This window comes from Eulemur rufifrons, chromosome 3 (genome assembly GCF_041146395.1).
Source record: "Eulemur rufifrons isolate Redbay chromosome 3, OSU_ERuf_1, whole genome shotgun sequence".
In the NCBI taxonomy this organism is placed as follows: Eukaryota; Metazoa; Chordata; class Mammalia; order Primates; family Lemuridae; genus Eulemur; species Eulemur rufifrons.
This window is the reverse complement of record NC_090985.1, coordinates 3346978-3374852: the sequence shown is the minus strand read 5'-3', so window position 1 is coordinate 3374852 and position 27875 is coordinate 3346978. Positions and strand designations below refer to the sequence as shown.

General features: G+C 41.9%; 1 protein-coding gene across 2 annotated transcripts; it reads right to left on the bottom strand.

Moving 5' to 3' along the window:
- Nucleotides 1–850: 850 nt before the first annotated feature.
- BNC1 (basonuclin zinc finger protein 1) lies at nucleotides 851–27644 on the bottom strand. Of its 2 annotated transcripts, none has more exons than XM_069465650.1 (5): nucleotides 27510–27644; nucleotides 12864–12963; nucleotides 11559–11794; nucleotides 7692–9553; nucleotides 851–3108 (listed from the first exon to the last, which is right to left on the bottom strand). In XM_069465650.1, the coding sequence occupies exons 1-5, from the start codon at nucleotides 27606–27608 to the stop codon at nucleotides 2424–2426; spliced, it is 2982 nt and encodes a 993-aa protein (XP_069321751.1). In that variant the 5' UTR covers nucleotides 27609–27644; the 3' UTR covers nucleotides 851–2423. The 2 variants fall into 2 exon arrangements, with proteins under 2 accessions (XP_069321751.1, XP_069321752.1); XM_069465651.1 differs by lacking the exon at nucleotides 27510–27644 and adding an exon at nucleotides 26322–26608.
- Nucleotides 27645–27875: the final 231 nt, after the last annotated feature.

Genomic DNA, 27875 nt, shown 5'->3' with positions numbered 1-27875 from the left:
AAAAAGGTGAAGAAATTAAAAGTTTAAAAATATTTTTTTAAACCCTGCACTTTTAAGAAGAGGCTTACATATTTTACTGCATTCTATTTTGAGCATTGGCTATAAGACTTATCTTTGGGGCAGGCACAGTGGCTCACACCTGTAATCCTAGCACTTTAGGAGCCTAAGGTGCGAGGATCGCTTGAGGCCAAGAGTTCAAGACCAGCCTGGGCAACATAGCGAGATGCCGTCTTTAAAAAAAATAAAAAAATTAGCGGGGCATGTTGGCGTGTGCCTGTAGTCCCAGCTACTGGGGAGGCTGAGGCAGGAGGCTCACTTGAGCCCAGGAGTTCGAGGCTGCATTAAGCTATGACAACACCACTTCACTATAGCCTGGGTGACAGAGCGAGACCCCGTCTCAAAAAAAAAAGGACTTTGATAAAATATTTCATATTTTCCTTGATAAAAGACCAGTACCCAGCTCCTCCTCCCAATGAAGTAACCACTTCATTTCTTTTTGAACTCTGTAATTTCTGTGGTTTTTAAAAGTTCTTTGATTTTTAGAGTCAGAGTCTGCTTTGTCGCCCAGGCTGGAGTGTAGTGGCACCATCATAGCTCACTGTAACCTCAACTCCTGGGCTCCAACTGTCCTCCCACTGTAGCATCCCAAATAGCTGGACTACAGGCATGTACCACCACGTCTGGCTTGCAATTCCTATTTGATGTGCACCAGTCACTGACACTATTCCATGTCCACCAGGCTCCTCCTCTGGGTTTTCAGTTCTGTCAAATTCATAGTGTGTGTGTGCGCGCACACGCATGAACACATGTACAGAAAGCAGTCCATGTGATGCAACTGTTTTTACAAATGTTTGCTTTTATAAACAAAAAGTGTGCCATATAATTTTATTAAATCATAGAAAACATTTGTATACAAATTTTTCCACTTTGGGGAAACTGGAATATTAAACAGCTGGGTAACACAACAGTTGAAAGATACATCTTGCTTTAAACAGAGACAAGTTTTAAGTTATCACATTTATTAAAACAAAAAAAGTTGAACTAATTGGTAGTAGGTTGTTGGCTTTTTTCACCTTTAGGCCAGAGGAATAATATCTCTTATAACCCTCAGTTTTCTTTAAGGATGTTTTTTATTATTTAAATCAACAATGAGTTTAAAAGATAGTTAACTTGAACTCTGAATTCAAAATCAATTTCTTTATACCTAATGCAGGCTTTTGGAATACTGTAAATGCCGAATTTTAGGAGATGGTCTAGCTCCACAGGGCTGATTACACTTTGGGCCTTACTACAAACTGTGTATAACAGTGTGGAATATATTTCAGAATAAGTTAAATATTAAGAAATACAGTATGACAATAATATCCTACTTTTCTTCCTACCAAGTAAATTTGAAAGTTCATCTTAATCTTACACATTTATAAAAGGGTGAAGACTGAGGGGTCCAGTGATACTGAAAATACATAACCACCATCAGAACCACATTCTCTAAACGCTTTGGCATAATATATACAAATGGTCCTGCCAGATTCATGCTTGCAGTAATTCCACAGGGAATCATGACGAACAGACTTCAAAGCTCACCAAATGAAAACGAGCAGTGTTTTTGTAGTTTAAGTCATCACTTGTTCTGCTTCCGAGCAGAGATCCAGAGGTGACACTGTGACATGTCTACACTCACACCAAATAATCACATTACCACAAATTAAATATTTTCAAAATCAGTTTAAATTAAATTGAAGACCAATATTTTTAAGTGCATGAGATATTTTTCCCCTAGCTTTTGAACACAAGGTTATCACACAAGAATTCACAAGGAACGTGTCAGAGGCCAACCCATTTCCTCTGGGAACTCCCTGGAGTAACATACGAGACCTTAGGCCGGAGGTGGAGGGGGAGACAATTATCCACTCCAAATGGAAGGATGGTATCAAAGTCATTTTCCCCAACTCAAGCCTGGATTTTTCAGAGTCATTAGAGAAGGACTGAAAATGCAATCTGTGGGACTACTATCTCACCCGTGGTGAGTCTTCTTCCCTAGGACACTTCTTCCTCAAGACCCTTAATTTTGCAAGCCTCGCATGAAGCTGCCCCCTCCCTCCAGGTCCTGCCCCCACCCCACTGATCTGTTCTCTCAGGGAACATGTAAACAAACCTGGGAAAAACTACGTTTCTGCAAGTTTTCCCTATGTCAGTGAAAAACCTCTTGGGCTAAGAAAAATAATAATAGGAATGGCTGCCCAAGTGTCAACTTCCCACAAGGCTTGCCCTCTGCTTATCCTGCTGTAGAAAACTATAAAGTCAAATCAAACACTTTTTGCCTGGCTTGCCCCAAATAGTACTAGTCAGAAACATTTCTTTGGACTACGTTATTCCTGAATCATGACAAAGGCTTATCAGCGCGTACTTGGTCTGCCATCTTATTACTGGAGGTGAGCTGGAGACGAGACCAGGCTTTTGTGCAGGTTGGGATTCTGGCTATGTCTGTTTCGACTGCGAACAGATGAAAACATGGTGTTGCAGCCTGGCACTTTGCATTTGTGGAGCTGGCGGAGGTGCACAGTTTTGTAGTGGGCCCTAAAGGTCCCTTTGTTACTGTATGTCTTTTGGCAGAGGTGACAGGTTATGGGTAACCCAGAGTGCAGGCTGGCGAGGCTCTGGTCGGCCTTCTCCATCAGGACACAAATGGGGTACTCATCCTCCCCAGGGACAAGGCTCGGCCCTTCACAGTTCCCATCGCTGTCCTCCATGAGCACGGTGCCCTCCTCACTCGCCCCATCAGAGTCCCAGGAGGAATGGCTGCTGCTCTCCGACTTCATGCTCGAGGTAGTGCTCAAATCCAGGATGGTTCCCTCGCTCAGGGGGCCAGAGTTGTAGCTCTCCAGGCTGGCACCGTGGACCTGGGTTATTGGGTAAACCAGACTGCCCATTCGACTCGTTCCCTTGAAGATGACAGATGTCTGGGAGGCTTGCTGTGGGAAAGCCACATCCTGATAGGCCTCCTTAGCCACATCTTTCAGAAGGTAAGCTGCACGGAAATGGTCTCCACTGCTCTCCAATGCTTCTTGGTTCAACACTTTTTGGTGGAGGTTTAGGTTTGAACTGTGTCTACAAGAGTGAAAAGACGGTTAGCAATGGGTTGGGCTATTGGTTAAGAAAGAATCATCGCTCCGATGATTCGGAGTGGAAGGACTCAGTAGATACCAGGAATTACTTGTGGCACGGGAGAAGTGATGGTAAGGGGTTAGGCTCCTGTGGGATGTAATTCACGTTAGTGGACACCGGCCCACTGTCATCAGAAGTCACCATTCATTAGGAGAGCCAACCGTCTGGAAACTGGGAGTATGTAGTTCTCTTCAATTTCTACCATCTGATTGACATGTAAGTTCCTGTACCTCGTCTACAGAGAATGGCTAGATTACTTCAATTAGGCCAGTTTAACTGGGACACTGGAACTAGGCAATCCCAGGAGAAAACTGGTCACAAACTATAAGAAACTTAGCAGAGAACTTTATTTCAATGAAACTAGGAAATAGTAACTTTAGAGCTGCACTGTTCCGTATGATAGGCACTAGCCATACATGTATTTGAGCACCCGAAATGTGGCTAGTGTCATATACTGAAATTATAATATTTTGGATATATTGAATTAAATGTTATTAAAACTTATTTCATGTTTCTTTTTGCTTTTTTAATGTAGCTATTAGAAGATTTGAAATTTCTTATGTGGCATGTATTATATTTTTTTTTGATAGTGTTGGTCCAGAGCATTTGCATACACTTCACCTGGCAAGTTCTACAAGAATGGGTGAAAATCTGATTGGCGAGAATTGTGTGTGTGCTTGTGTAGTTTAGGTCTTATCTGCAGCATTTCACTACACTATACCAGACAGTAGTTTTGCAAATGCAGCGGTATAAGCACACCACCAATCTTCTACCCAATGATTATTCCTGAAGGGCAGATAATGAGTATCTATTATGACACATGCCTTTTACTCATATGTTATCATTTGGATGTGCCTTGTAAATCAATGTTGTTCTTGCTCAGAGATCCCCTGCTAACTTCTGACAAGCAAAAACAGCCCTTTCTAAGGGATACAGTGTTAAAGGTGACAGGAGAATGATTCCAAACAGAGAAAATACTTCCCCTAATACCCATCAGAATGTATGCCAGGGTCAAGTAGGGAAAAGCAGCCTGACCAAAATAACTAAGAATTGAATTTTCTCTTCTAAATCCCCAAAGATGTGTGTGTGTGTGTGTGTGTGTGTGTGTCTCAATTATTTCATTAATTTCAGAAAATTTACTATTCAACTTCTCTCTTCTATCCCCTGATGCATTTTTTTTTCCTGGACATAATCAGAATTACACTCCCAGATCACCCACTTTGCAAGTAGCTCTTCTTAACTGCAACTCTGCCCTGTGATTATGTCAGCATTCTGGTTGAAGGGGCTGGTATGTGTCGGCAGAAAACCAGACACTAGATTGACGTATAGGTTCCAGTATATACAAGTGGTTTAAAAAAAGTCAAACACATTTACTGGAACCTTGTACAGAAAGGTCCCTACTGCAACAAAGCAAACCTCTGGGCCTCACGCCCAGCTCCTGAGGAGCCCATGAATACCAAGAGCTAACACGGAGGCGCCTCTCAAGCCTTGGAAGGTTAGATGCATTTCTCAAGGTGCCACATCCCCTGAGACCAGTAATAACTACCACTGCAAAAACTGTGTGCCAGGCTTTCTGTTTCACTTTGCTAATCCTGTGCCCACTGCCCATGTCTGTATCTCTTCCCTTCAACCTCTGTCTCCTCCTCCAACTCTTCCACCCTCGCCTCTGACAATTTTGATTAGTTGAGGCCAGTGGTTCTCAAAGTGTGTTCTCAGAACTCCAGTGGTCCCTGAGACCCTTTCAGGAGGTTTCTGAAGTCACAATTTCATAATGATACTAAGATATTCTTTGCATTTTTCAGCATCATTCTTTCACGAGCGTAGAGTTTTCTAGGGGATATGTGATGTAGATTATCGCAACAGATTGAATGCAGAAGCAGATATGAGAACCTAGCTGCCTTCACTAAGCCAGACATTAAAGAAATTTGCAAAAATGTAAAACAAAGTCATTCACTTCACTTAATTTTTGTTTTGAAAAATGTAGTTATTTTTTTCATAAAAATGTTATAACATGTGTTTATTATATTTTTAAGTGATATAATTTTTTCATTTTTAATTTCTACAATAATATGACAAATATTGATAGATATAACCCAAATGAGAATAGCTCGTAGGGTCCTTAGGTTTTAAGTGTTTGTAAAGGGGTTCTGAGACCAAAACATTTGAGAGCTGCCAGTTTAGACATACCCCTTCTTCCAGGAAGCCTTCCTTATGTTCTCAAGGAGTCTGATTAGGTGTCCGCCCAGAGCAACCTGCATTTCCCCCATGCAGAAGCCATCACATTCAGCTGTAACTGTTTACTGGTCTGTGTCCCCCACTACACTGAAGGCCTTTGTGGACAGGAATTGTGTCCCCAGCACCTAACACAGAATGTTCTTGATAAATATTTGTTGGTAAATAAGCATCCAGGATGCTGTCCCAGTCCCTTCTTGGGGGTCTTAGTAACTGCTGCTGGCAGTAGCAGTGGCTCAAAGAGGGGAAGCTAACTGTCCCTACAGCAACGTGATTCTTATCCCTGACTCAGAGAAATGGTGATGAGTCTGGGCCTGCCTATAAAGGCTTATTTAAAATGGTGTCATTTTAATCATAGATTCCAAGTTCTAGACTATGGGAATTAGTCATTTTAATTTAGAATTCAAGATGCTTTCCTATTGTGGTGGTGGTGGTAGGTGCTCAGATCTACAAATAGGTGAGAACATAAGAAAATATTAAATATATGAAAAAATAAATATCAAATGACAATGTATCTTGAATCCAACATGCCTTCTAATTTAGTAGATATTGTAGGCTAGAACAGTACCATAAATGTCAAGGATAATCTGACCAATAGGACTATCTCCTCTTCGTAACAACAGCTTATTCATGAACAAACACTCCTCCTCTTGAAGGATGAATGAGAAGGACTGGTTCACTAATTAGAGTACCCGGGTGGCTTGGTTCAACATCCTAGCAACAGAAACAGGAATTCTAACTAGTATCTCCTATGCTCTACCCTCTTTGCTAAAGACAATGAGTATGTTCTTATGAGCCTTGTCCAGGAATGTGTGTGGGAGTCCGTACATTTTCACCCTCTTAACAAATTAGGCATTACAATTTGGATTAAATGCTGGTGCTGAAGTGCTTCAAGTCAAGCTTGTTTCAGCAAATGCAGCATTTTAATATTCTGTGAACCATTCAGCACTTATTATATTGCACTTTATCAGACAGCTGATCTTTTCCTTAAGTCTCCTGGGGTCATCTTTTGGTCTGCTTGTTCTTACGTTTATAGGTGACCTGAAGAGTGGTTAAGTGATTCAAATTCATGAAGAAAAGCACAAGCAAGATGGCAACACCAGTGCTGTGTCCCCAGAGTGACGAGATATGCTCTGTAGGGGGCACTTTGTAAACAGTTTGACTGTGTGTGTGTCATAAAAACTCAGGATCTTTTAACCACATATCACAGCCTCTGAAACAACCTGCCAATAGCCTTTATTCTTTGATATTTTAATATTTAAAAAAAATCTTCAAATAAGCAGTTAATTCTTCCTTTTTTGTTCTTTTTTTTTTTTTTTTTTTCTGTTTTAGAGATAGGGTCTCACTGTTGTCCAGGCTGGAGTGCAGTTGAGCGATCATAGCTCACTGTAACCTTGAAATCCTGGGCTCAAGTGGCCCTCCCACCTCAGCCTCCTGAGTAGGTAGGACAACAGGTGTGTACTACCACACCTGGTACCTAAATAAAAAATTTTTTTTTTTTTTTTTTGGTAGAGACAAGATCTCACTATGTTGCCCTGGCTGGTCTCAGACTCCTGGCTTTAAGCCTCCCAAAGTGGTGGGATCACAGGCATGAGCCACTGTGCCTCGGTAATTTTTAATTTTGAATGTAGCTGGTTAAATAGAAATCAAGGGAAGTGTTTCATTTGATAGACTTCATAATTAGGAAGTGAAAATCAGATGAATTTTGGGAAGCTATAGTGGTAACTTAAAGAGCTCCCTCCTCCCTCTTCAAATAGTTATTTATCTTTACCCAAGCTGCTAATGTGAGAACTAGTTCATGATTCCTTATCCCATACCCTTGGGGCCAGATGTATTCCTTTATTCAGAATTTCTCAGACTTCAGAAAGGCAGAATGATGCATATACTGAAATATTATGTTATTTTGTACTGAACATATCATCACTCTGTACTGAACATATATAAAAAATCCACACAAAGGGGTTAAAAAAAGATTATAAATAACCTCACCATCATTTCAAGTCAGGTTTTGCAGGCAAGTGAGTCTAGATTTTTGGAAGTGAAAATTCATGAATGTGCAAATATGAAGATTCATACAACAGTGTTTCTCAGACTGATCCCTGGAACAGTAACATCAACATCACCGGGAACTTGTTAGAAATGCAAACTCTCAGGCCTCATCCCAGACCCAGTGAAGCAGAAATTCTAGGGGTGAGAGGAAGTCTGTGTTTTAACAATCGTCCAGGTGATTCTGATGTATACTGAAGTTTAAGAACCACTGCCTTAGAAGAAATGATTGCCAACAAATGCCGTACCTGTCTCTGCTCCTGCGGGAAGGGAAGGTAGCGCTGCAGCCCTCCACCGTGCATGGGTGCGTCTCTTTGGCATGTATGTTCTTGTGGTGCATTTTCACACTGCAAGCATTTTTAAAGGTCTTCTTGCAGATGTCACACTGGAAGTGATTTTCTTCCTTCTGCCTCATTAATGCATGCTGACCCATGTGCTCCAGTTCTTTAGACTCTTCGAGACAAGGAAAAGCCATTCCCCTGTTGGACAAAGCACTGAAGAGGCCCCCAGCCAGCAGGCGTTGCTGCAGTTCCATGTAGTCTGAAAAAGGAACTCGGGGCTCCATCCCAGGTGAAAAGTCATGTTCACGGCCACCATCCTCCACTTCTCTTGGCACCATGATCAACGCCGGAGTCTGTTCAGTCCCTCTCTCTGAGTTGTGTGTGGTCTGCTCAGGGCTTGGGCTGATGACTCTACTGGACTCAATCACTGATTCGAGATGGCAGGGCCGCTCTCCTTCAGGGAGAGGCTTCCCTAAGTTTCCTGACTGCATGTGCTGCTCCTCAAATGCTCTGTCCGACTGAGGGCTGCAGGCCTCTGGCTCATCTTCACTGACCACCTGCAGGGGCATGTCGTCATCTGAGCTGAGGTTGTGCCTCTTCTCAGCTATTTCCACAGCTTCCTTCTCTATTTTGATAGGCATACTGGACTTGCGGGATTTCTTCTTGGGAAGGGCATCGAATGTCATTTCGGTTGAAACCAGCTGTTCTGGGATTGAAGAGGACAACAGAGGAAGAGAAGGCAGCATCCCAGGTGTGTTTGCCAGCTCAGCGGGCGTGGCTGGACTGCGGTAGAAAGGAAGGACTGGCTGGACTGTCTTCAGGTTGGGAAAAAGCACACCATTTTGTACAATGTTTGGGAAAGCTGGTTGGCTTCTGGAATCCTCCCCTGAACCAGGGTAGCTGGGGAGAGGCCTACAGTCTGGTGATGTCACCGTGAAACCTGGGCGCCTGTAGTTCTCAGAGCTTGCCAGGTTCAGGCTGTTCCTGAGATCTTTGTCTCGGTTATTTCTGTTCATTGGCATGTGCAGCCGAGGGTTGGGGTTGGCACTATGGCGGTTCCGGCTCCTTAGGGAGCTGAATACCATGTTACAGCCTTCGATGGTGCACTTATGCTTGATCTTCAGGTGGACAGCGTTGTAGTGGATCTTGAGGGTGCCTTTGTCATAGAAGGTCTTCTCACACGCAGTGCAGAATACCCGGCCCTTCTTTGTGCTGAGGCTATTCCTCTCAGGCTTCACTTTGGCCTCAGGGGACAACTGTGTCCTTTCAAGCTTAGCTACAATGTTGTATGAGCTGGAGTCACTTAAATGGGTACTGTCTTCTTTTTTAGTAACAGCATCTGGGCAGTTTAAACACTGATCTTTGTCAACCTGAAATGGTGTGGAATTGGAAGTTAAGAAGCTGCTATCAGGAAAAGGCCCATGGATTTCCTGTTTGGGGTCCTGACTTTGGTCCTGACCCTGCTCCACCATATATTGATCAGGCAGTGACCCTATCAGTGCAGGAGGCAGAGGATTGAAGAACTGGAAAGGCAGCATGAAAGTCATGTTGCTTATGAAGTTCTCAAAGGGGTGCATACTGCTGGGGTTTCCTTTGTCCACAGGAGTGGGGAGACTGGAACTCCTGTGGCTGCAGCCCTCAATGAAAGCCCTGATATCTATATTCGCTGTGGAAGGTGGTATGATGATGGATTGCTCTTCTTTCTCTTGAATTGCCATGAGTTCAACTATGGACTTGGTCTCTCCAAAACGAAGAAACTGTTGTAAGGTGGCCACTTCCTCCTCACTTGTCATGATGCTCCAGTGATCCAGCACCTTTCCTGATGCATCCTAAACCCAAACCAGAATTTAGAAGTGTGATCAATTTATAACTCCTTGTTCTTTGGTCAGGGCCTCTACTAGACTTTAGGAGGATACCTTTGTACATATCAGCAAAAGACACCCCCTCTGGATGAGCACAGGGTTTGGGGAGTTGCGTCCCTGCTCACCCTACTGTCCCAGGCCAGAAGCTTTGTGCAGAACCTAAACTGCACAAATGTAAGCAGTGATCCTACAATTGGTTTACAAGAATGAAATAATATATTACTCAAGCTGAAGTCAGAGAAACTTGGTGATTATTTTTTACCTTATTTCAGACCAATTGTTTTTTTTGCATTAGGCATAATAATTTTCCCCACTAAAATTAAAATATGTATCATTTGATCAATAGTAACTTCTTTACCTCAAGAGTATAGATGGAGCAATCAGGCCTAGATATAGCCCAAACATTCATTTGCTGCAAGTTTAATAATCTTCCTAAGCAACTAACATCAGAAAACAAATGAACCTGTATTGATCTATTGCTCATGTTCACAAAGCAGAGCTGTAATTACACTGGAGTGTTGGAGATCTTTCAAACTCTAGCAAGGCCTAACTTTTCCCAAAACTACGATAAATATTTTATCACAGAACATGTATTTGATGGCCTACTGAGATTTTTCCACAGTGCATGTAGGAGTTTTGAAGATGATGAGGAATGTAACATCATAAATTTTTCATGCACTAGAGGTTCAAGGTAATTGATTCCATATTTTTAATCCTAACACTAGAAAGCAAGATTCTTAGGATCATTAAATATTGATCGATGTCATAATGTAAGATCATAATGCTACTCTACATAAACGGTTGTTTCTAGCCTGCCAGGGGTCCTGCACTAGAGGTGAGTAAATGTGTTCCCAGGGAAAGATTATGGGGTTTTGGGTTAGAAAGAAGTGGCTTCAAATTCTGGGTCGGCCACATACTAGTGAAACGACTTTCAGCAAGATTTTGAAGCAACCTTAAGCGCCTGGTTTTTTGACTAGAAGATGAGGATAATATATCTACCTCATATGATTACTGGAAGAGGGTCTAGTTCAATAAAGGTTGTTATTCATGTTCATTTTAATGATATGGCCTGAGTGAGGCTAAAGTCTATGTTGGTCTTGGAAATACATTCATCCCCCATTGCACTGAAATTTTTACCAAAGTTAGTTGACATTTTCTAGTGTAGTAGGAAGAGAAAAATGCTATAGCTGTTTCATATCTCAAAGGAATGATATACTTCATCTCGGGAAACATGTTCTTTGCTTGTAAAAACACCTTGATGGCCTCTTTAGATAGGAAACATGAGGTCTACGCCCAAAGCATGGTCTGGGAAGAGAAGTAAACTACTCTGCAAAATAAAGAGGAGAAAAGGGATGAAGGACATGGAACACTGGAGAAAAGAAGAGAAAGTGTGAGGAGGCCAAAAGAGAACTGGAGAGAGAGAGAGAGAGAGAGAGAGAGAGAAAGAGAATGAGCAAGTGCATGAGCACAGAAATATCATAAGAAATGGAGCCGAGGGAGGAAAATCAGCAGTGGATGGCAGAGGGCTTTAAAGAACAGGAGGGCGTGTGATGAAATTTTAAGTTGTGTGCTGTGTGGCTCTGTTAGGCAAGTTCCCTTTTTAACCCCCAAACTCTCAGTAAAATCTCACACAGATAGCATCTTGTGTCTGTAGGTAGTTTGGGGCAGAAAGAAAAGAAATGGAGGCAGCACCCAAGATGGGACAATGAGGTTTGCTATGGAAGAGGGGGCTCAGTGAAAGCCAAGTCAGAGAATAGGTAATGCACCTACATCCCAAGTTTCACAGGTATCTTGGGGAAAGTACTGGACTTCTCCCAGAACATGAGATGGGGCCTTAAGCCATTTCAAAAAAGTATTAAAGGGAAGGATGACCACTAAAGCTGTAGTATTGGGAGGCAACTGGGTTACATCAGTTACATGGGCACAAATTTCAGAAAACACTTGGGGAGAACAGTGGCTGTGAACACCGTACCTGCAGCACATATCCACGGATGTAATCCTGAAGGGTCCAGTCCAAGGCATGGAGGATCTGGAGAACCTCATCTTGCTTCAACACACTGAAGAGTCGGTCAAGGAGGATTTTCAGGCGAACGGGGATGGCCTGGGTCCCATAGAGCATGAGGCTGCTAATATCGAACACCACATTGGACTGGACAATCTCTACCTGGCTTGTTGGATACACAGGGGGGATCCTCAGCTTACTTAGAGCTGAAAAATCAAATTGAAGAAATATCATTTTGAAAAGTTCTAATTTTAAGAGAAACACTGCACAGAAAGTAGGATAGGGCTAATTCTCAGTTATCTGTTCCAAGAGAAAAAACATGAATATGCAAATGATTAACAACCTTAATAGCAATTGGGCTTCAAGTTATTCACAGGAACTTCTAAAACAAAATTGACTAGCTTTAGACTTTTCTGTCTTTCTCCCGGTTTCTCTAAGGAGTGAAATAGTCACAAACAGGGAAAGAACAAGGAAAAGGAGGAAAAATAAAGGTGGCAGGTGCATAGTCAAGAGGATGGATAATCAGGAAGCATAGAGTCTGGAGGGAAAGAACCTGAGCTTGGGAATCTGAGAGATCTGGGTTTGAGCCTTAGTCTGCCACTTTCTAGTTGTGGATTTAGCAAATTAAACCACCTAAAGCTAAGCTGTCCAATGCAATAGTTGCCAGCCACATATGACTGTTTAAGTTTAGAGTTAAATAAGTTAAAATTAAATAAAACTAGAAATTCCATTCTACAGTCACATTAGTTACACTTCAAGTACTAAGTAGTCAAGTGCTTACTGTAGGGTGGTCATATGTGCCAAACAAAAAAACAGGATCCCCAGGTAAATCTGAATATAAAATTCAGATAAACAATGAATGGGTGGGATATACTTATACTAAACTATTTATTGGGACATACTTAGGCTAAAAAATTATTTATTGTTTATCTGAAATTCAAATTCAATTGAGCAGTCTGTATTTTACCTGGCAATCCTAGGCCAGAGGCTACTATATTAGACAGCACAGAACATTTCCATCAAGGCAAAATGATAGCACTGAAAAACTAATTTCTATATCTTTAGAATAGGGTTAATAAGACACTTACCAAATAGAGTTGTTAAGATTCAAAGAAATAACATAAAGCTCTTAGCCTGTTACTTGGCACATACTAGTAACTTACTAGTTAGCTTACCAGTTAGCTGTCATTTTTAGACATTAAATCAGTTCCTAAATAACTGTAAGTTGTTTAGAGGGAACACTACAGGCCAAGAGAGGGGGAAAAATAAAGTTACCGTGGGCTACCCATCCATGTTTGCACTGCTCACACTGACGGTGGTTTATTTTCTCAGGTTTGAAACTTTGGCAACTACAGTTCAAAGTACAGCCAATAGCCTGCAAAAGAGGAGAACACAGGTATAGGTAGCATGTAAATGATGTGTGGAATACAGATTGCATTTACCAAACAAACCTATTCCTCCATCCAGCAGAATTTATGGAGTAATGCGTGCCCACATTGTGCCAGGCCCAGAGGTGTATATTTTACCCTGGAAAGACAAGTAGCCGACACAGCACCTGGAGACTGTAAACACATTACACAGACATTCCACATGTGAGAACGGGCTAAAAACATCAGAACTTTTTAAGAAAAGGGTATGGGTTGGAAAGAACTATCCTGCTCTGTCATTAAGGTCCTAGAAAAGGTGAATAGACACATTTTCACCAAATCTCTGAGTTGACCAGCGTGGCAACCCTGAAAGGTGCACAGAGGCTGTCTTGGCACAAGTAAAAGAGAGAACGATCTGAACCGAGAGTAATCCATGGATGGAATCCACCCCCCCACCCAGATGTGGTAGAGGCTGAAAATATAAATAGATTTGAGAACATTGTACTGGCTGACTACACTGAGGACGACTCCGCTCACTGGACTGCGTGACTGTCGGAGACACGTGCAGGCTGGATGAGCCCTGTGTTGATGCCTCAGGTGTGTGTTCTAGTGCCGTGTTTGGTGTGGGGTGTGGAGTGTACAAAAACACAGCTAGAACAGAAAGTAGAGATGTATGTGTCCAGCAAAGTTCTAATATTAAGAACAAAACTTCACATACATTTTTAAGGTGGGTTTCTCAAAAAGAGATAGAGACCTGAAGAATATAATCTATTATTGAAAAGAAAAAGCCCTCAAAGGAGCTCTGTCACTGAGGTTCGCGAGAAGAGCCACTGGGTGGAATCTGTGTGATTCATGAGAGCCTTGAAACCGGGGCGTGTTTGGAGGAGGGATGAAAAGCCCTACAATTATGGGTTTAAACCTCTAATCTGCCAATAGAGAGACTGTGGCCTTGCATGGGAGATAGGGCAGGGAGAATCTGGCTGAGGACTTGGGAAACTCAGTTTAAGGAGTATGTAACCAGTCTTCGCTTAAAAATCAGTTGCTGATGGGACTGTAAAATGATACAGCCCCTTTGGGAGACATTCTGACAATTCCTCAAAAAGTTAAATGTATAGTTACTATATGATCCAGAAACTCCAATCCTAGGCATATACCCAAGGGAACTGAAAACATATGTTCACACAAAAACTTGTATATGAATGTTCATACCGGCCTTATTTGCAATAGCCAAAAAGTAGACACAACCCCAACATCTATCAACTGATGAATGGATAAACAAAACATGGTAAAATCCATAGAATGGAATATTATTTGGCAATAAAAAGGAAAAAGGAATGAAAGACTAATACATGCTACAACATGGATGAATCTTGAAAACATGCTAAGTGAAAGAAGCCAGGTACAAAAAGTCACAGATTGTGTGATTCCATTTACATGAAATGTCAAGAATAGGCCAATCTACAGAGGCAGAAAGTAGATTAGTGGTCATCAGGGGCTGCAGGGAGTGGGGAAGGGATGGGGAGTGACTGCTAATGGGTGGTGGGGGGGAGAGTATTCTTTGTTTTCATCTCTTTAAAAATAGCTTTATTGAGATATGATTCACATATCATATAATCCACCCATCATATAATCCACTCATTTAAAGTGAATGGATTATATTAAAAATTCAATGATTTTTAGTATATTTATAGAGTTGTGCAACCATCATTGCAATCTAATTTTAAAACATTTTCATATTCCCCAAAAGGCACCTTGCGTACAAGTTTATGGTGGACACGTTTTCATTTCTCTTGGGTATAGTCTTAGGAGTGGAACTGCTGAATCATATGGTAACTCTATGTTTAACTTTCTGAGGATCCACCAAAGTGTTTTCCAAAGCAGCTGCACCATTTTACATTCCCACCAGCAGTGTAAGAGGGGTCCAATTTCTCCACATCCTTATCAACACTTGTTATCGTCTGTCTTTTTGATTATAGCCGTCCTAGTGGGTGTGCGTGATATTCTCGTGGTTTTGACTGGCATTTCCCTGCTGGGTAATGATGTTCAGTATCTTCTCATGTATTTATTGGTCATTTTTATATCTTGTTTAGAGACAGGTCTATTTAGACCCTTTGGCCAGTTTAAAACTAGGTTGTCTTTTTAGTATTAAGCTGTAAGATTTCTTTATATATTCTAGGTACAAGCCCATTATCAGATATATGATTTGCAAATATTTTCTCCTATCCTTAGATTATCTTTTCACTTTCTTGATGGTGCCCTTTGAAGCACCTAAGTTTTAAATTTTGACCAGAGTTTCTTTTTGAGGTGATGAAAATGTTCTAAAATTAGATAGTACTGATAGTTGCATAACTTTATGAATACACTAAAAGCCACTCAATTGTACACTTTATAAGGGTGAATTTTATGGTATTTGACTTAAGTGTCAATAAAAGTGTTACTTAAAAATTGTTATTTATATCACCCAGCCTAAATATAGGTTAAAATTTCCATGATTTGACTTTCTTCTATGATTTCTTTTGATTTAGGATGGACCTGAACACACCTGCAACTAGGGATTTTCAGGTAAAGGAGCAGGGCTGTGCATAACTGAGGTATACGGCAAGTAAGAAGAGCATTGCCTAATGTGTTCAAAAGGCTACCACAAAACAGAAGATGTGGTAGAAAAGGTTTTGCTCTTTGTAAAGTTGCAAAAAAAGAACTCCATGTGGTCACACTGTCTTACTTTAATAATGTATGAATTCTCAAAGGGGGGTTATATCATCCCCAAAGGAGTAAAAATTGGTTCTTAGGGGGTGAAAAATTACTATTTTTATGTATAAACAACAGAGGTACATTCATACATAAACAGATATATACTACCATATGGTATGCTATTAAAATTTCACAGGGGAAACAAATTAGGAAAAAATTTCTAAAATCTCCTTAAGATATGAGGGGTAATATAAAAAAAGATTAAGAAACACCGTTCTAATGCCAGAAATTACTTTACTTTTTGGTTACAGAGTTTCTACTTGTATATACATATACAAATGTATTAAATATATGAACATATACATCTATATAACCATACCTATACACATAATTATATAGTTATCTTGAATGGAAGTTAAAGGATAAAAGTAAGTGATAGTTTAATTCATATTACATACCGTCAAAACAAAAATTTTAAAAAGGCACCATTAGCTTAGTTTGTGGCACAACGAATATGTTGTCCAGCATCTCAAACTTGGTTGTAACCTTCTGAACATCAGCTCACAGATGAACCAATCATCTGCATATTCTCAGTACCTAACAAACAGCACACTCAATTCTAAATCTCTAAAATGTTTCACAATCTAGATTCTATAAATATGAATACTTTCAAGAAAAATTTTTTAAAAAGGGGAAAACTTATTTTGGATCATATCCCTCAAGATGTCACTCAGTCTTTAAAAACAAGATGTTGGAACTATACAAGTAAACTCGCATTTCATTTATTAGAAGAAGTAGACATCTTTCACCAGAGATAGAGATATCCTGGAACAAATGTTTCCTCCACTCCTGAGGACCCTGCTCAAAAGGCTCACCCTCATGCAAAGTCCCAGGAAACTCTGGGTGACTCTGTCTCAGGCTCAGTACAGCAAAACCATAGAGGGAACAACTGCAGGCACATCTCAAAGCCTAAGACTGAACCTTATCATCTGCATCTCTTCTCATCTGACTCAGGTTTTCTCAACTTTGGCACTATTGACATTTTGGGCTGGACAATTCTTTGTGGTGTGGGGCTGTCCTGTGCATTGTATGATGTCTAATAGCATTCCTGACCTCTACGCACCAGAGGCCACTTATACCCCACTACTCTAGTGTGACAGCCAAAAGAGTCTCCAGACATTACCAAATGCCTTTAGCATCTATACCACCCACAGTTGAGACCACGACCTAACTATACTGACCATTCAGTTTTAGCAGCTTTTAGTTTGGGGACAGAATTTTAAACAATTTTATCTAAAATTCCAATGTTTGAATGTTGCTTTATAAGAAACATTCATGTGGTTCTACATGAATCCATTTGAATAAGGCTTAATAAAGCTCATTAAACATCTATGGAAATAAATCTCAGAGGAATTATTTATGAACTAAAAAAGCTAATTACAATGTCTAAGAAAACTTCCAATCTAAAGGCCCTTAGGTTTTTCCACTCATCTCAGAACTCCATGATATAGTAAAATTATAGCACCATTATCTGAAGATAAATTAAAACTTCTAAAATGAAATCAAACCCAAAAATTCTAATTACAGGACAAAAAGTACTCATGTAAATCAAAATGGAAAACTCTTTAAATTTACATCCTTTCCTTTGGAATCCTAATACTTGTTCTATTTTTCAGAAACATAAAGCAGATGTTTACAACATTCTGAACTCATCAAGGCATGATTATTGCTTTTTACGCACTCATCTTAATCAGACTATTTCCAGAATTGTTATTAGTCACTTTGATGTGTTACAAATCAACATGTAAAATTCTGGTTTGATTTTTTGTAACTACCATTTGCTCATTTTTTCATCCAAAAACTATTGACACACCTAGTATGTGATGGACGATTTGGGTTTTGCAGTCTTGGGATGGACGTTATAATCTAGTTTTTAGGTAGGCTCAGGGGACCCACTTCATTTTCCACACACCCCTGCTCTACCTTCAGTGTGGGGGGAGCTACCACGAGCCTCTTGTCAGGAGATACTGAGTTGAATTCTGGCACCGGCTAGCCCAGGCACACGATGAGGTAGATGCACACACATCCAGTGCCCGACAGTGTAGGCCTCTGATGGGATTTGAATTATTGAGTTCAAGAATAAACTGTTTACTTGGAAGCTGTTTTTATCTCTAGTACATGCAGATACTTTCGTATCACTGAAGATAAATTCAGGGAGATGTTCTTGGGGGACTAGATGGAAAGGGGAGAAGGGAAAATAGAAGACCCTTGGGGTTCCCAGATTCACAGCATTAGCCCTTTGAGGGAAGTCATTTGTAATACAGCTTCAGCACAGTGCTGAATTATGCAGTAGCCAGGCAGCTTTGTAGGTTCAGGTTACTTAATCTGCACTGTCCAGTATGGTAGCCACTAGCCACATGTAGCTATTTATATTAAAATTAAAATCAAATAAAATTTAAAACTCAGTCCCTTTCACACTAGCCATATTTCAAGCACACAGTAGCCACGTATAGGTATTGGACGGTGGAGATACAGAACATTTCCATCATCACAGAAAGTTCTACTGGGCAATGCTGAGTTCAATGGTGAGACTAGGTACCCTTCCAGCATCTGCTCTTTGACATGGTAATGTTTGTGTCTGATAGGTGATATCATTTAATCCTCACTATCCTGTTGTGAGGAAAGAATTATTCTCAGGAAACTTAAGTTTATGGAAGATTTGTAACTTGCCCAAGGTCACACAGTTGATGAGTTTTATTGAACATTTATTATGTGCAAGACACTGTACTAAGCAGTGTACATCTATTATTTCATTTCTTTCTCACAACTACCCAGGGTGGTAGGTTATTACTATCCCCATTTTATAGATGAAAAAACTGAGGAATTTATAGGCTATCAGGGTGGTCTCAAATCCGTATACTGGGGGTAGATTTTGTCTTGAAATATCAATATTTGGTGTTAACTACAATTACATTTATGGTTTCATTTAATCCCTACAATCACTTTCAGAGTTAGCTAGTATTACACGGTTCTGCAGATAAGGACATTAAATTTCCATATAGCAAAGAAACTTCATCCATTGAATAAATATTTACTGGGCATTTACTAGCCAGGCGATGTTCTAAAATCTAGAGGTTAAAGTGTTGAAGACTGATGAGGTCTCTGCCCTAAAGAAACTTAAATTCTAGAGGAGAGAGGCAGAAAATGAATAAGTAAACAAATAAGATCATTTCAGAATAAGGCAAGTGTTATGAAAGAACTGAGCAGAAAGCTATGCTAGTGATTTAACTGGGTGGCATGGAGGGGTAGGGATTGGAGCAAGAATCTTTTAGACAGTGTCATCATCAAGGGCTTTGAGGAGGTGACATCTTGCCAAGGGATGGCAAGGAGCTGGTTATGTGAAGACCTGGAGAGGGAGGGAGTGTTTAAGGCAGAAGGCACAGCAAATGCAAAGGCCGTGAGGCACTGAAGAGGCTGAGTTGTTCGGAGAACAGATAAAGGGCCAGTGCAGTTGGACTGGAGTCAGAGAGGTGACAGAGACCACTCTGCACAGGACCTCGTGGAGCAGGTGAAGGGGTCTGGATTTTGTTCTAACAGTGAGCCTTTTTAAGAAGGTGTGAAATGAATATAAAAAGATAGCTCTTATAAAGATACTTCTGTTTGTAGAGCTGGGAAGCCCCAAGCTTCCCCTTCACCTCACTGAGCACCTTTCACTGAGAGGTAGGAAAACTTAGGACTGGCCTCAACTTATATTTTACTTCTGGTGAAGCCATATAAACTGCAACTCCATGCCTTGGCACCTTTGACTACAAAACAGGCTGGATACCTGCTCCTGCCTATCTCCGAGGCCTGCTAGCCATATTAATGAGGACACACAGATAGACAGTTGAAGATCCAATTTGTACAGTGTCATTGCTACTGTGCCCACAACAGGTAGGTGCCCACTAGGTCTTCTGGGCTCTGGTGGTCTGACTCTGTAGACAGAGCTACCAAACACATCTAAGATGAAAACTTCCATAAATGTTTCTCCACAATGTATCATTCCTGAAAGAGGCAATGAAACAACTAAAACTCCAAACCAACACCTAGTAGCCACTGGGCCTGATACTTGGTAAACCCTCCATTGGTATTGTGCTATTTGAGAGGATAAATGAGTGATTGAACAAAACAATGAGAAAGCTACACCATGCTGATTATAGATGCTCACCCAGTATCTTTTTTCCCAATCTGCCTTGGTAAATGAAATTTAATTTCTGAGTCTCCACTGGTGGCCAGGTGACTAAGTACTGGCCAATGGTATACAGTAGTTGAATGCAACTTACAGAAAGCTTATAAATGGGAGCTGACTCTGCTGAGAGACCTGATTGCTTTTCCTCCTTCCTCCTTCTTCTCTTTATTTTTTATTTTAGAGAAGGGGTCTTGTTATGTTGCTCAGGCTAGCTTTGAACTCCTGGCCTTAAACAATCTTCCCACCTTAGCTTCCTGAGTGGCTGGAACTACAGGCGTGTGCCACCATGCCCAGATTTCCCCTTCAGCATCCTTCTTGGAACAAGAACGTGATGGCTGGTGTTCAGAGGCCATTTTGTGACCATGAGGCAACCTTGAGGTCATGCCCTAAGGATGGCTAAGAAAAAAAGGATGGTAACTATTATTTAGGAACTTTTACTAGCACCTAAATGCAGTTTCTAGTTTACACAGTGATCTTCCTGTTGACTTTGGAGAGGGCCCTGTAAAAAAACACATGGAATATGGTCCACTAGTAGAGATGACTGAGGTTAAGTTTAGAATCTGGGGCCCTCTCTTAAGTGTGAGATTCTATGGTTGTGCTAGATTTTCAGGGGTAAGAATTATAAGTTCCTGACTTGAAATTAAAGGATCCAATCTGCTAAACCACATGTCACTTTTCTTTCTTTTTCTTTTTTCTTTTTTTTTTGAGACAGAGTCTCGCTCTGTTGCCTTGGGTAGAGTGCAGTGGCGTCACCGTAGCTCACTGCAACCTCAAACTCCTGGGCTCAAGTGATCCTCCTGCCTCAGCTTCCCAAGTAGCTGGAACTATAGGTACACAAGACTGCGCCTGGCTAATTTTTTCTATTTTTGGTAAAGATGGGGGTCTCATTCTTGCTCAGGCTGGTCTCAAACTCCTGGCCTCAAGCAATCCTGCCTTGGCCTCCTAGAGTGCTAGGATTACAGGCGTGAGCCACCACACCCAGCCCACAAGTCACTTTTTAAAAGCCACCAAGCTTTAGAATGAAAATGCTTCAGGTTTTTCCAAGTAGTATTTTACAATGTTAAATATAGATCATTACTGCTAATACGTTTGAATCCTGGAAAACATATAAAAAACTGTGTATCAGGACACATGATTCAAGAGAGATTTTAAAGCAGCCAGCCACCCTTAAATTGTAGGGAGAGAGCTTGTTTTCTCTTCATCTGCTGTGAAACCATCATTCTCATTGTCTCTGTGGCTGTGGAGCTAGCCCTCCTGTTTCAGAAAACTCAATTATGCAAGGGTGGGAGTTCTCTACCCCACTGTTCTTTGGAGTTGCTTTGCCTGTATACTTGTCACTTTTCTTGTTAGTAATGGATTTTTTTGCTCCCTCCCTTCCTTCCTCTTACTTTTCACCAATTCCTTTCACTTTTTAAAGTTTTCCACTGTTTTTCTCACATATGCAAACCCACAGAAGTACAACCAGGATTCTGAATATAGTATAATCATTTGCCGGATGGGCAGTAAGGACAACTGGGAAGAAGAGAGAAGAAAACTCATGAGGTCCTTTCATGTGAGGCAGCTTATCTGCAGTGAGGGCACTGGACTAAAGCCCATCTGGAGAAACACACACAGACCAGATGTTCATCTTAACGCATCATGCCATCATCTTCCATTAACAGTTTAACAAAATGATAACCCTTTATTTAACGAATTATTTTTTGTTTGTTTTAAAAGCATTTAGCATGTACTGGTAACCATGGGAGTCTCGTGGAGATACAAAGATGAGTAACTCCCGGTGATTGGCACTAGGGGGGCACATGGATTTATTGGGAAGAAAAGTCATACAACTGGGTCGTTCAAGAACAGCAGAGTGAAGAATAGGATTTGTCAAAAATTAGCATGAGTCATTCACTGTGTTAAAATCTAGGAATTCAAAATATACTCAAAACAAATACAAAACTCATTGGCCACCTTAGGGAATGCTAGGAAACAAACTATTCTGAAAACCAGTAAACAAAGGAAAAGAATCAAGTACGTATTCTTTTCTATACAACCTGTATTTCAGTGTAAACACATCATTGATGAGATGAAGATTCTCTCTGAATGTGAATCAAATAGATGAAGACCTAGAATACCACCATTCCACAACTCCAAATGAAAAAGATGATATCCAGGCCATTTGCCTCTGGATGGAAGGATACATACTACCACACATCTGGTGTTCTTGCCAAAAAAGTTCAAATCTGAATTGGATCAAGCCTCTTGATCAACTTCAATTTAAGAAAATACAGGGGATAGAGGAATGCTTAAACAATACCACAAGGAAACAATCATTAAAATCCAGACTGGAGAGCACTCTACAGGAAAGTGACCCAGCTTTTTCAATAGATAAATTGTAAGGAAAAAAAGTAAAGTATGAACCTATAGATTACAAAAGAAAATGTATGGACCTTACTTGGATCCTGATTGGACAAACCAACTGTAATACAAAGTTTATGTAACAACCAAGGAAATTTGAACTCTGACTGAAAATTTAAGTATATTACAGAGTTACTGTCATTTTTTTAGGTACTCTATGGCATATTGCTTTTGTTTAAAAAAAAGAGCCTTTATGTTTTAGAGCTACATGTTAAAATATATATGAATGAAATTATATGATGCCTAGGATTTGTTTTAATGTAACCCAGTGTTGATAACGGGAGGAATGGATAGGAAATATAAATGAAATGAGATTGGCCTGAAATTGATAACTTTTGAATCCCTAGCACACATCACCAAACTTCATTAAACTATTCTAACTTTGATTGTTTCAATTTTTCTATAATAAAAAGCAAAAAAATAAGTCAAGACTCCCACTTCTCCGCCCCCAATTTAATAGTTTGAGTGAAATGGCAAAAATAGACAGAGAATTCAAGGTTGTACAGAGAAGCTAGAGGTGGCCTCTTCCAGGAGGAAGCAGGCATGCTTTCATCAGCGCATGCAGGAAATACCACAGGCCTAGGCACAAAGAAAGGCTCACCATGTGCATGAGTGTCAGGCCCAGGGGCCACAGAGCACAAGTTTCTGTTATGGGCAGTGAGAAATGACCTTGAAAGGCAAAGTAGGGCAGGGGTGGGCTGTCCAGATGGGGAGCCAGGAGTCTCTTTATTGGGTTCATGTAATTATTAGGGCTCTGCACAATGGAGAGATACCGTTTACCACAAGCATAGTTGAAAGAGGGGATCTGGGGAGCCTCAGAAACCAGGTAGTCAGCATTTGCAATAGAAAAATGATGCTAAAGGAGAACTGACAGAAATCTGGTTTTCTCACTGCAAGTATGGGGATAAATGGAGAGACAAAGACTGAGGGCACGGAGAAAGGTCTGGCAGAGAAAGGGCAGGTGGGAGGTAGAGCCCCTTCAGGTGACAGATGTTGGGCTGACTCTACCTGTGAGTAAAAAGTATACGTGACACATTTGTTGTGTTCTCTTGCAGCTTAGTTCAAAGGGGATGATGAGGAAAAATACTTCTTTTGATGTCTATAAATCAAAGTATAAACCCTGTGCCAAAATAATTTAACATCTGTGCCTTTTAAAAAAAGTATTAGTTCTGAAAACTGAAAATATAAAAGATGCAAATATTACCTTAAAAACCAAACCAAACATTTCTCATTAAGAAAAATAAAAATCTATACAGAAATATAAATTATATGGATATATTTTTCTTTTGTAACCTAAATTTGGGAAACCTCAGAGGTAATCTTTAGAAACCTTTGATAATGAAAAACTGAAAGATGTTAGGGAACTTCTGAACATAGTTGAATCAGCCTGGGGAAAAAATCAAAATACAAAACGAAAGAAGACACTTACACTTCAGGATAATTTAACCCAAGCTGGACAGTTACATAAGCAATGCAACTTTACTTTTGCTGCTGATGAAAAATTAAGATGAAATTGTGAACATTTCTAAGTAAAATTTTGTAAACATTTCTTTTAGGGACTTAATGAGAACTAGATTTTTAAAACTAAGTTTTTAAAAAGAAAAGGTCAGATTTAGCTAATTAATATGGTAGAAGCACACAAATAATCTGTAAGAGGAGACAATGAAACTAATCTAACCATATGAAAAAATTTTAGAAGCCCGAATTAATAGAGTTTACACCTGAGGCGACCATTTCCCTCCGTACAGGGCTGTTTGGACCCAGCCTTCATAACATTTTATTTCTCCATCTCTCTTTTGCTTCACATTAGTTGGGTGAACTTATCATCTCCCCAAGGCAGAGTCCTGTGATTTGCTGGGCTGGTTTATAATAATGAGTCCATGTGTAGATGGGAACAGTGACAGTCTGCTTGTAACTATGTGAAGTTTGAGAAGGTCCCAAATGGGACCCTGGAGAGCCTGGTCTGTTCTGTTTATAACCACCCTCTTTGGCTAAAATAGGCATGTGTCTGCGCAGAGAAATGGTGCCACACTGGAATCCTGGAATTTCCAGAATTAGGAAAAGGACTTCAAAGAATGACAAGATAAGCAGAAATAAGATTTTCAGGTGGAAACCAATTTAGAAGGAAAAAGAAACCTTTTCCAGATGCTCCTTCTGAGCAGAATCCAGTTATATTTAACATCTCAGATAAGTCATCAAAAATAAAGAAACAAGTAAAAGTTCTGTGGTAGAATACTTGGCATAAGGCAATTAAAAATACGTATTGACTCCCTAAATTTTGATCTTAGATACCAAAAAGATGAGTGGCTCAGCACTGAGATTTCACCTTAGCTAGGGTATTTGGAGTTCTTTTTAAAAAGGGAGGTTTCTGACAAAAGTAACTCACTCTAAGTGACATCTGTAGAGAAGAAAATTCACCCTGGGGTGAAGCAAACTCCTCCTGTAAGTAATTTACCTTGTGGAACCTTCAGGGCATCTCTTTTAATGGCTACGTCAAAATAACTTCTAAAGTCATATACGAAAGCTTAAAAGCCATTTCTGACCCCCTCAGCTGCCCCACAGGCTTCAGTTTAATTTTACTGACAAACTGAAATTTAAAAATATTCCCTCATCTATATTTATCCCTAGGCATTCATAAATGACAAGCGTGTGCTTAAAGAACAATTATTATTTGTTCCACAGGGAAACCTGTATGGCTTTTCTCACCCATCAGGTTGGATCGTCTTTCCAAGCTGATGATCCTGAAGAATAGAAAGTGGGAATGGGCCTGGGATGCAACCCTAACTGCTGCAGGGAAATAAAAAAATAAAATAACCTTTTATGTAAATCTTCTGCTTCCAAGGCAATTATTCCATGTTGGTCAATATTTCTAATATGAATTATAATCACAGCAAACAAATCATTGTTTCACATCCTGGCTGGTATCAACCTACTGGCCAAAGAACAACTTCAAACTAACCACTTTCCAGCAGAAGGAGGAGAATATTCCTAAATCCTTACTAGTCTGAAGGACTCCTTAGGTATAGATTCCAAATTAAATATTCCAAATTAAATCATGCAGATGTCTGAACATAATTATGAGTTCCCAGAGTATGAGCAGCATGTGTGCTAAGTGAAGATTTCACCACCTCTTCTCAGCATTTAGCTATAACAGCAACATGTTCAACCAATAGTTGACTTGAAATAGTAATAGTTTCTCAGTGAAGTTAAAGTTAGCAGACTTACTAGATAAGAAATCAAATGACTCATATCTTATTCTTTTTAACTACCTGAAAATATGCCAAAAAGAATAAAGTTATTTATCAAAATTCACCATAGCAAAAGGGGTAGTTATCTTTTCACACCTATTTAAAACAAAAATCAAATCCAGCACACTTTGTAACATCTGAAGTAATGTTCTTTTATATGATGTACAAAAATTTTTATTTTGACATATACAATTTTAATGAGGTTTTAATAATGTATATCAACGAATTTGGGAAGGGATAATTAAGAAGGCAGTATACCTATTACTGAACAAAAGTTTTAACACATAAACATATTTGCAAACTCAAAGTCTAAGAACTCTTATGAAAAGATCCCGTAAAATCTAATAGCAAATTAAAACAATAAACAAGGAAGGAAAGGACACCAGAAAAAAAAATATCTGCCAAATGCTGTTTTTCAGTTCACTTATTGTCAAGCCAAAATCTTGTCGCTTTAATGAGAATATACTTTTAAAAAACGGTTGCTACATCTGCTCTGCGGTCCCATGCAGTAACACATGTTTTCTCACACACACACACACACACACACACACGCACACACACTCTCTCTGACAGGGATTCCCAGGACACCAGTGGGGCCTCTTGCAGGCCCCTTAAGTGTTAACAGCAGAGGCCTGGCTGAGACCAGGCGTCTGGCCCGATTTAAATGCCCTCGTCTTCAGAGCACGGCGGTGAGCGCGGCCATAAAACTAGGGGACATTGCTGAACCCGAGTGTCTGAGCCCCGCCCGACACACACAACTTCACTCACACGTAGGGCCGCTCGCCGGCATTCCATAAACTGTCAACCTCAGACCGGTGGCAGCCCCACAGCCACAAAGGGATGCCTCAAATGAGAAGAGCATGTTTCTACACCGCATTTGAGAAAGTCTGGCTCCGAGCTATGCTCTGATTAGTATCAGATCTCCTCCTTCGCTCCCTCTCCACAATCTTGTCACATCTGGTTGACAAAGCCTCAGCAGCTCCTGCAAAGCCAGGCGGCCGGCGGGGTTCGGGTCAGGCGGCGGCGCCGGAGGGGCAGCGGCGACCGGGCAGCGGCCTGCTCCTCACCCGCCGCCCGGCTCCCCGCGGAGACCCGAAGGGACGCTCCGGGGACGGGCGGGCGCGGAGCGCCAAGGGCCCGAAGCCACACGAGTCGTCAGGGGAGCTCAGAGCGGGGACGGGAAGGCCCCGGGGGCGCCTCCCGGTAGGAAATCTGAGGGCAGCGAGGCGACAGCTCGGGCTCGACAGCCCGGCTCACCTCCTGTCGCTCGCAGGTAACCCGCTCAGCGTGGCGACACCGCTGTCGCTCTCACGGGGGCACACGGCGCCTGCACCCCGAGCCGCGCTCGGCAGGGCGGGGGCACCTCACGCGGACCTGTCCCCGGGACCACTCGGTCCGCCGTGACACGGGTAGAATCTGCCCCCGTGCCTTCCACGCCGGGAAGCCTTCTGACAGGACCTGCCTGGATAGGGATTTACAAAGTTGTGGGGGCTTTTTGTCCCCGTGGCTGTTGTTTTACAAAAGATTTGTCCCACAGTGGGCAGGAGCCCCCGGTGCGGCCGCTCGCCCGCCTCCGCAGTTCTCCTCACGAGTGACCGCATTCACCACACACACGCTCGGTCCTCCCGAGACACAAAATCCGGGCAGAAAAGCGGTCACTTTGACATATCACTAATTCTGAGGTAAAAGAAAAATAAAAAGGGGGCCACATCCCACAGGTTGGAACAGTAAGTCCGAGCGTCCCCGGACTGAAGCGCGGGGATGCCGGCGCGGCGGGGAGTCTTGCCCCGACCCGCTCTTCCCACACGCCGGGGCTGCTCGGGACGTCGGACGGCGACGGTCTGAGCCCCTACCGCCCTCCCCGCGGGGACGACGGTCCCTCCCGCCGCGTCTCGGCGCCGCGCCGCCCCGCAGGTGGCCTCCAGGTCCCCCGGGAGTCGGCCAAGCCGCGTCCCGACCTCGCGCCCGCGGAGACCGCCGCTCTTACCTCGGCCATCCTGAGGCCGCTGCAGTGCCGAGGCTCCCGGCGCGTCTCCCCGGCCCGGGCCGCCCCGCGTCCGCCCCGGCTCGGCGGGCGCCGACGCATCCAAGCTCCCGGCCGTCGGGCCCGACCCGGCGAAGTGGGCGTCTCCCCGGACGCCCGGACGCGCACCGCGTGTGCCCGCACGCCCGCCCCCTGCGCCCCGGGCGCCCCTCCGCCCGCCTCCCCGCCCCTCCTCCCGGGCCGCCGAGTCGCCCAGGGCTGCGGGCCTGCCGCGCCGCCCGGGAAGACGCCTCCTGCTCAGGCGGCCCCTAACGCACTAAATCAATGCAGCTGAGGCGAGGCCGTGGCCCCCGCAGCCCGCGGAGACCT

Excerpts from the sequence above, each read along its gene's own strand:
- BNC1 (XM_069465650.1), bottom strand. The coding sequence starts at position 27,608 with ATGCGTCGGCGCCCGCCGAGCCGGGGCGGACGCGGGGCGGCCCGGGCC. Across the intron at positions 9,554-11,558 it reads TCCGTGGATATGTGCTGCAG|GATGCATCAGGAAAGGTGCT; the intron begins GTACGGTGTTCA and ends GTTTGGGTTTAG. Across the intron at positions 3,109-7,691 it reads TCCCGCAGGAGCAGAGACAG|ACACAGTTCAAACCTAAACC; the intron begins GTACGGCATTTG and ends TCACTCTTGTAG.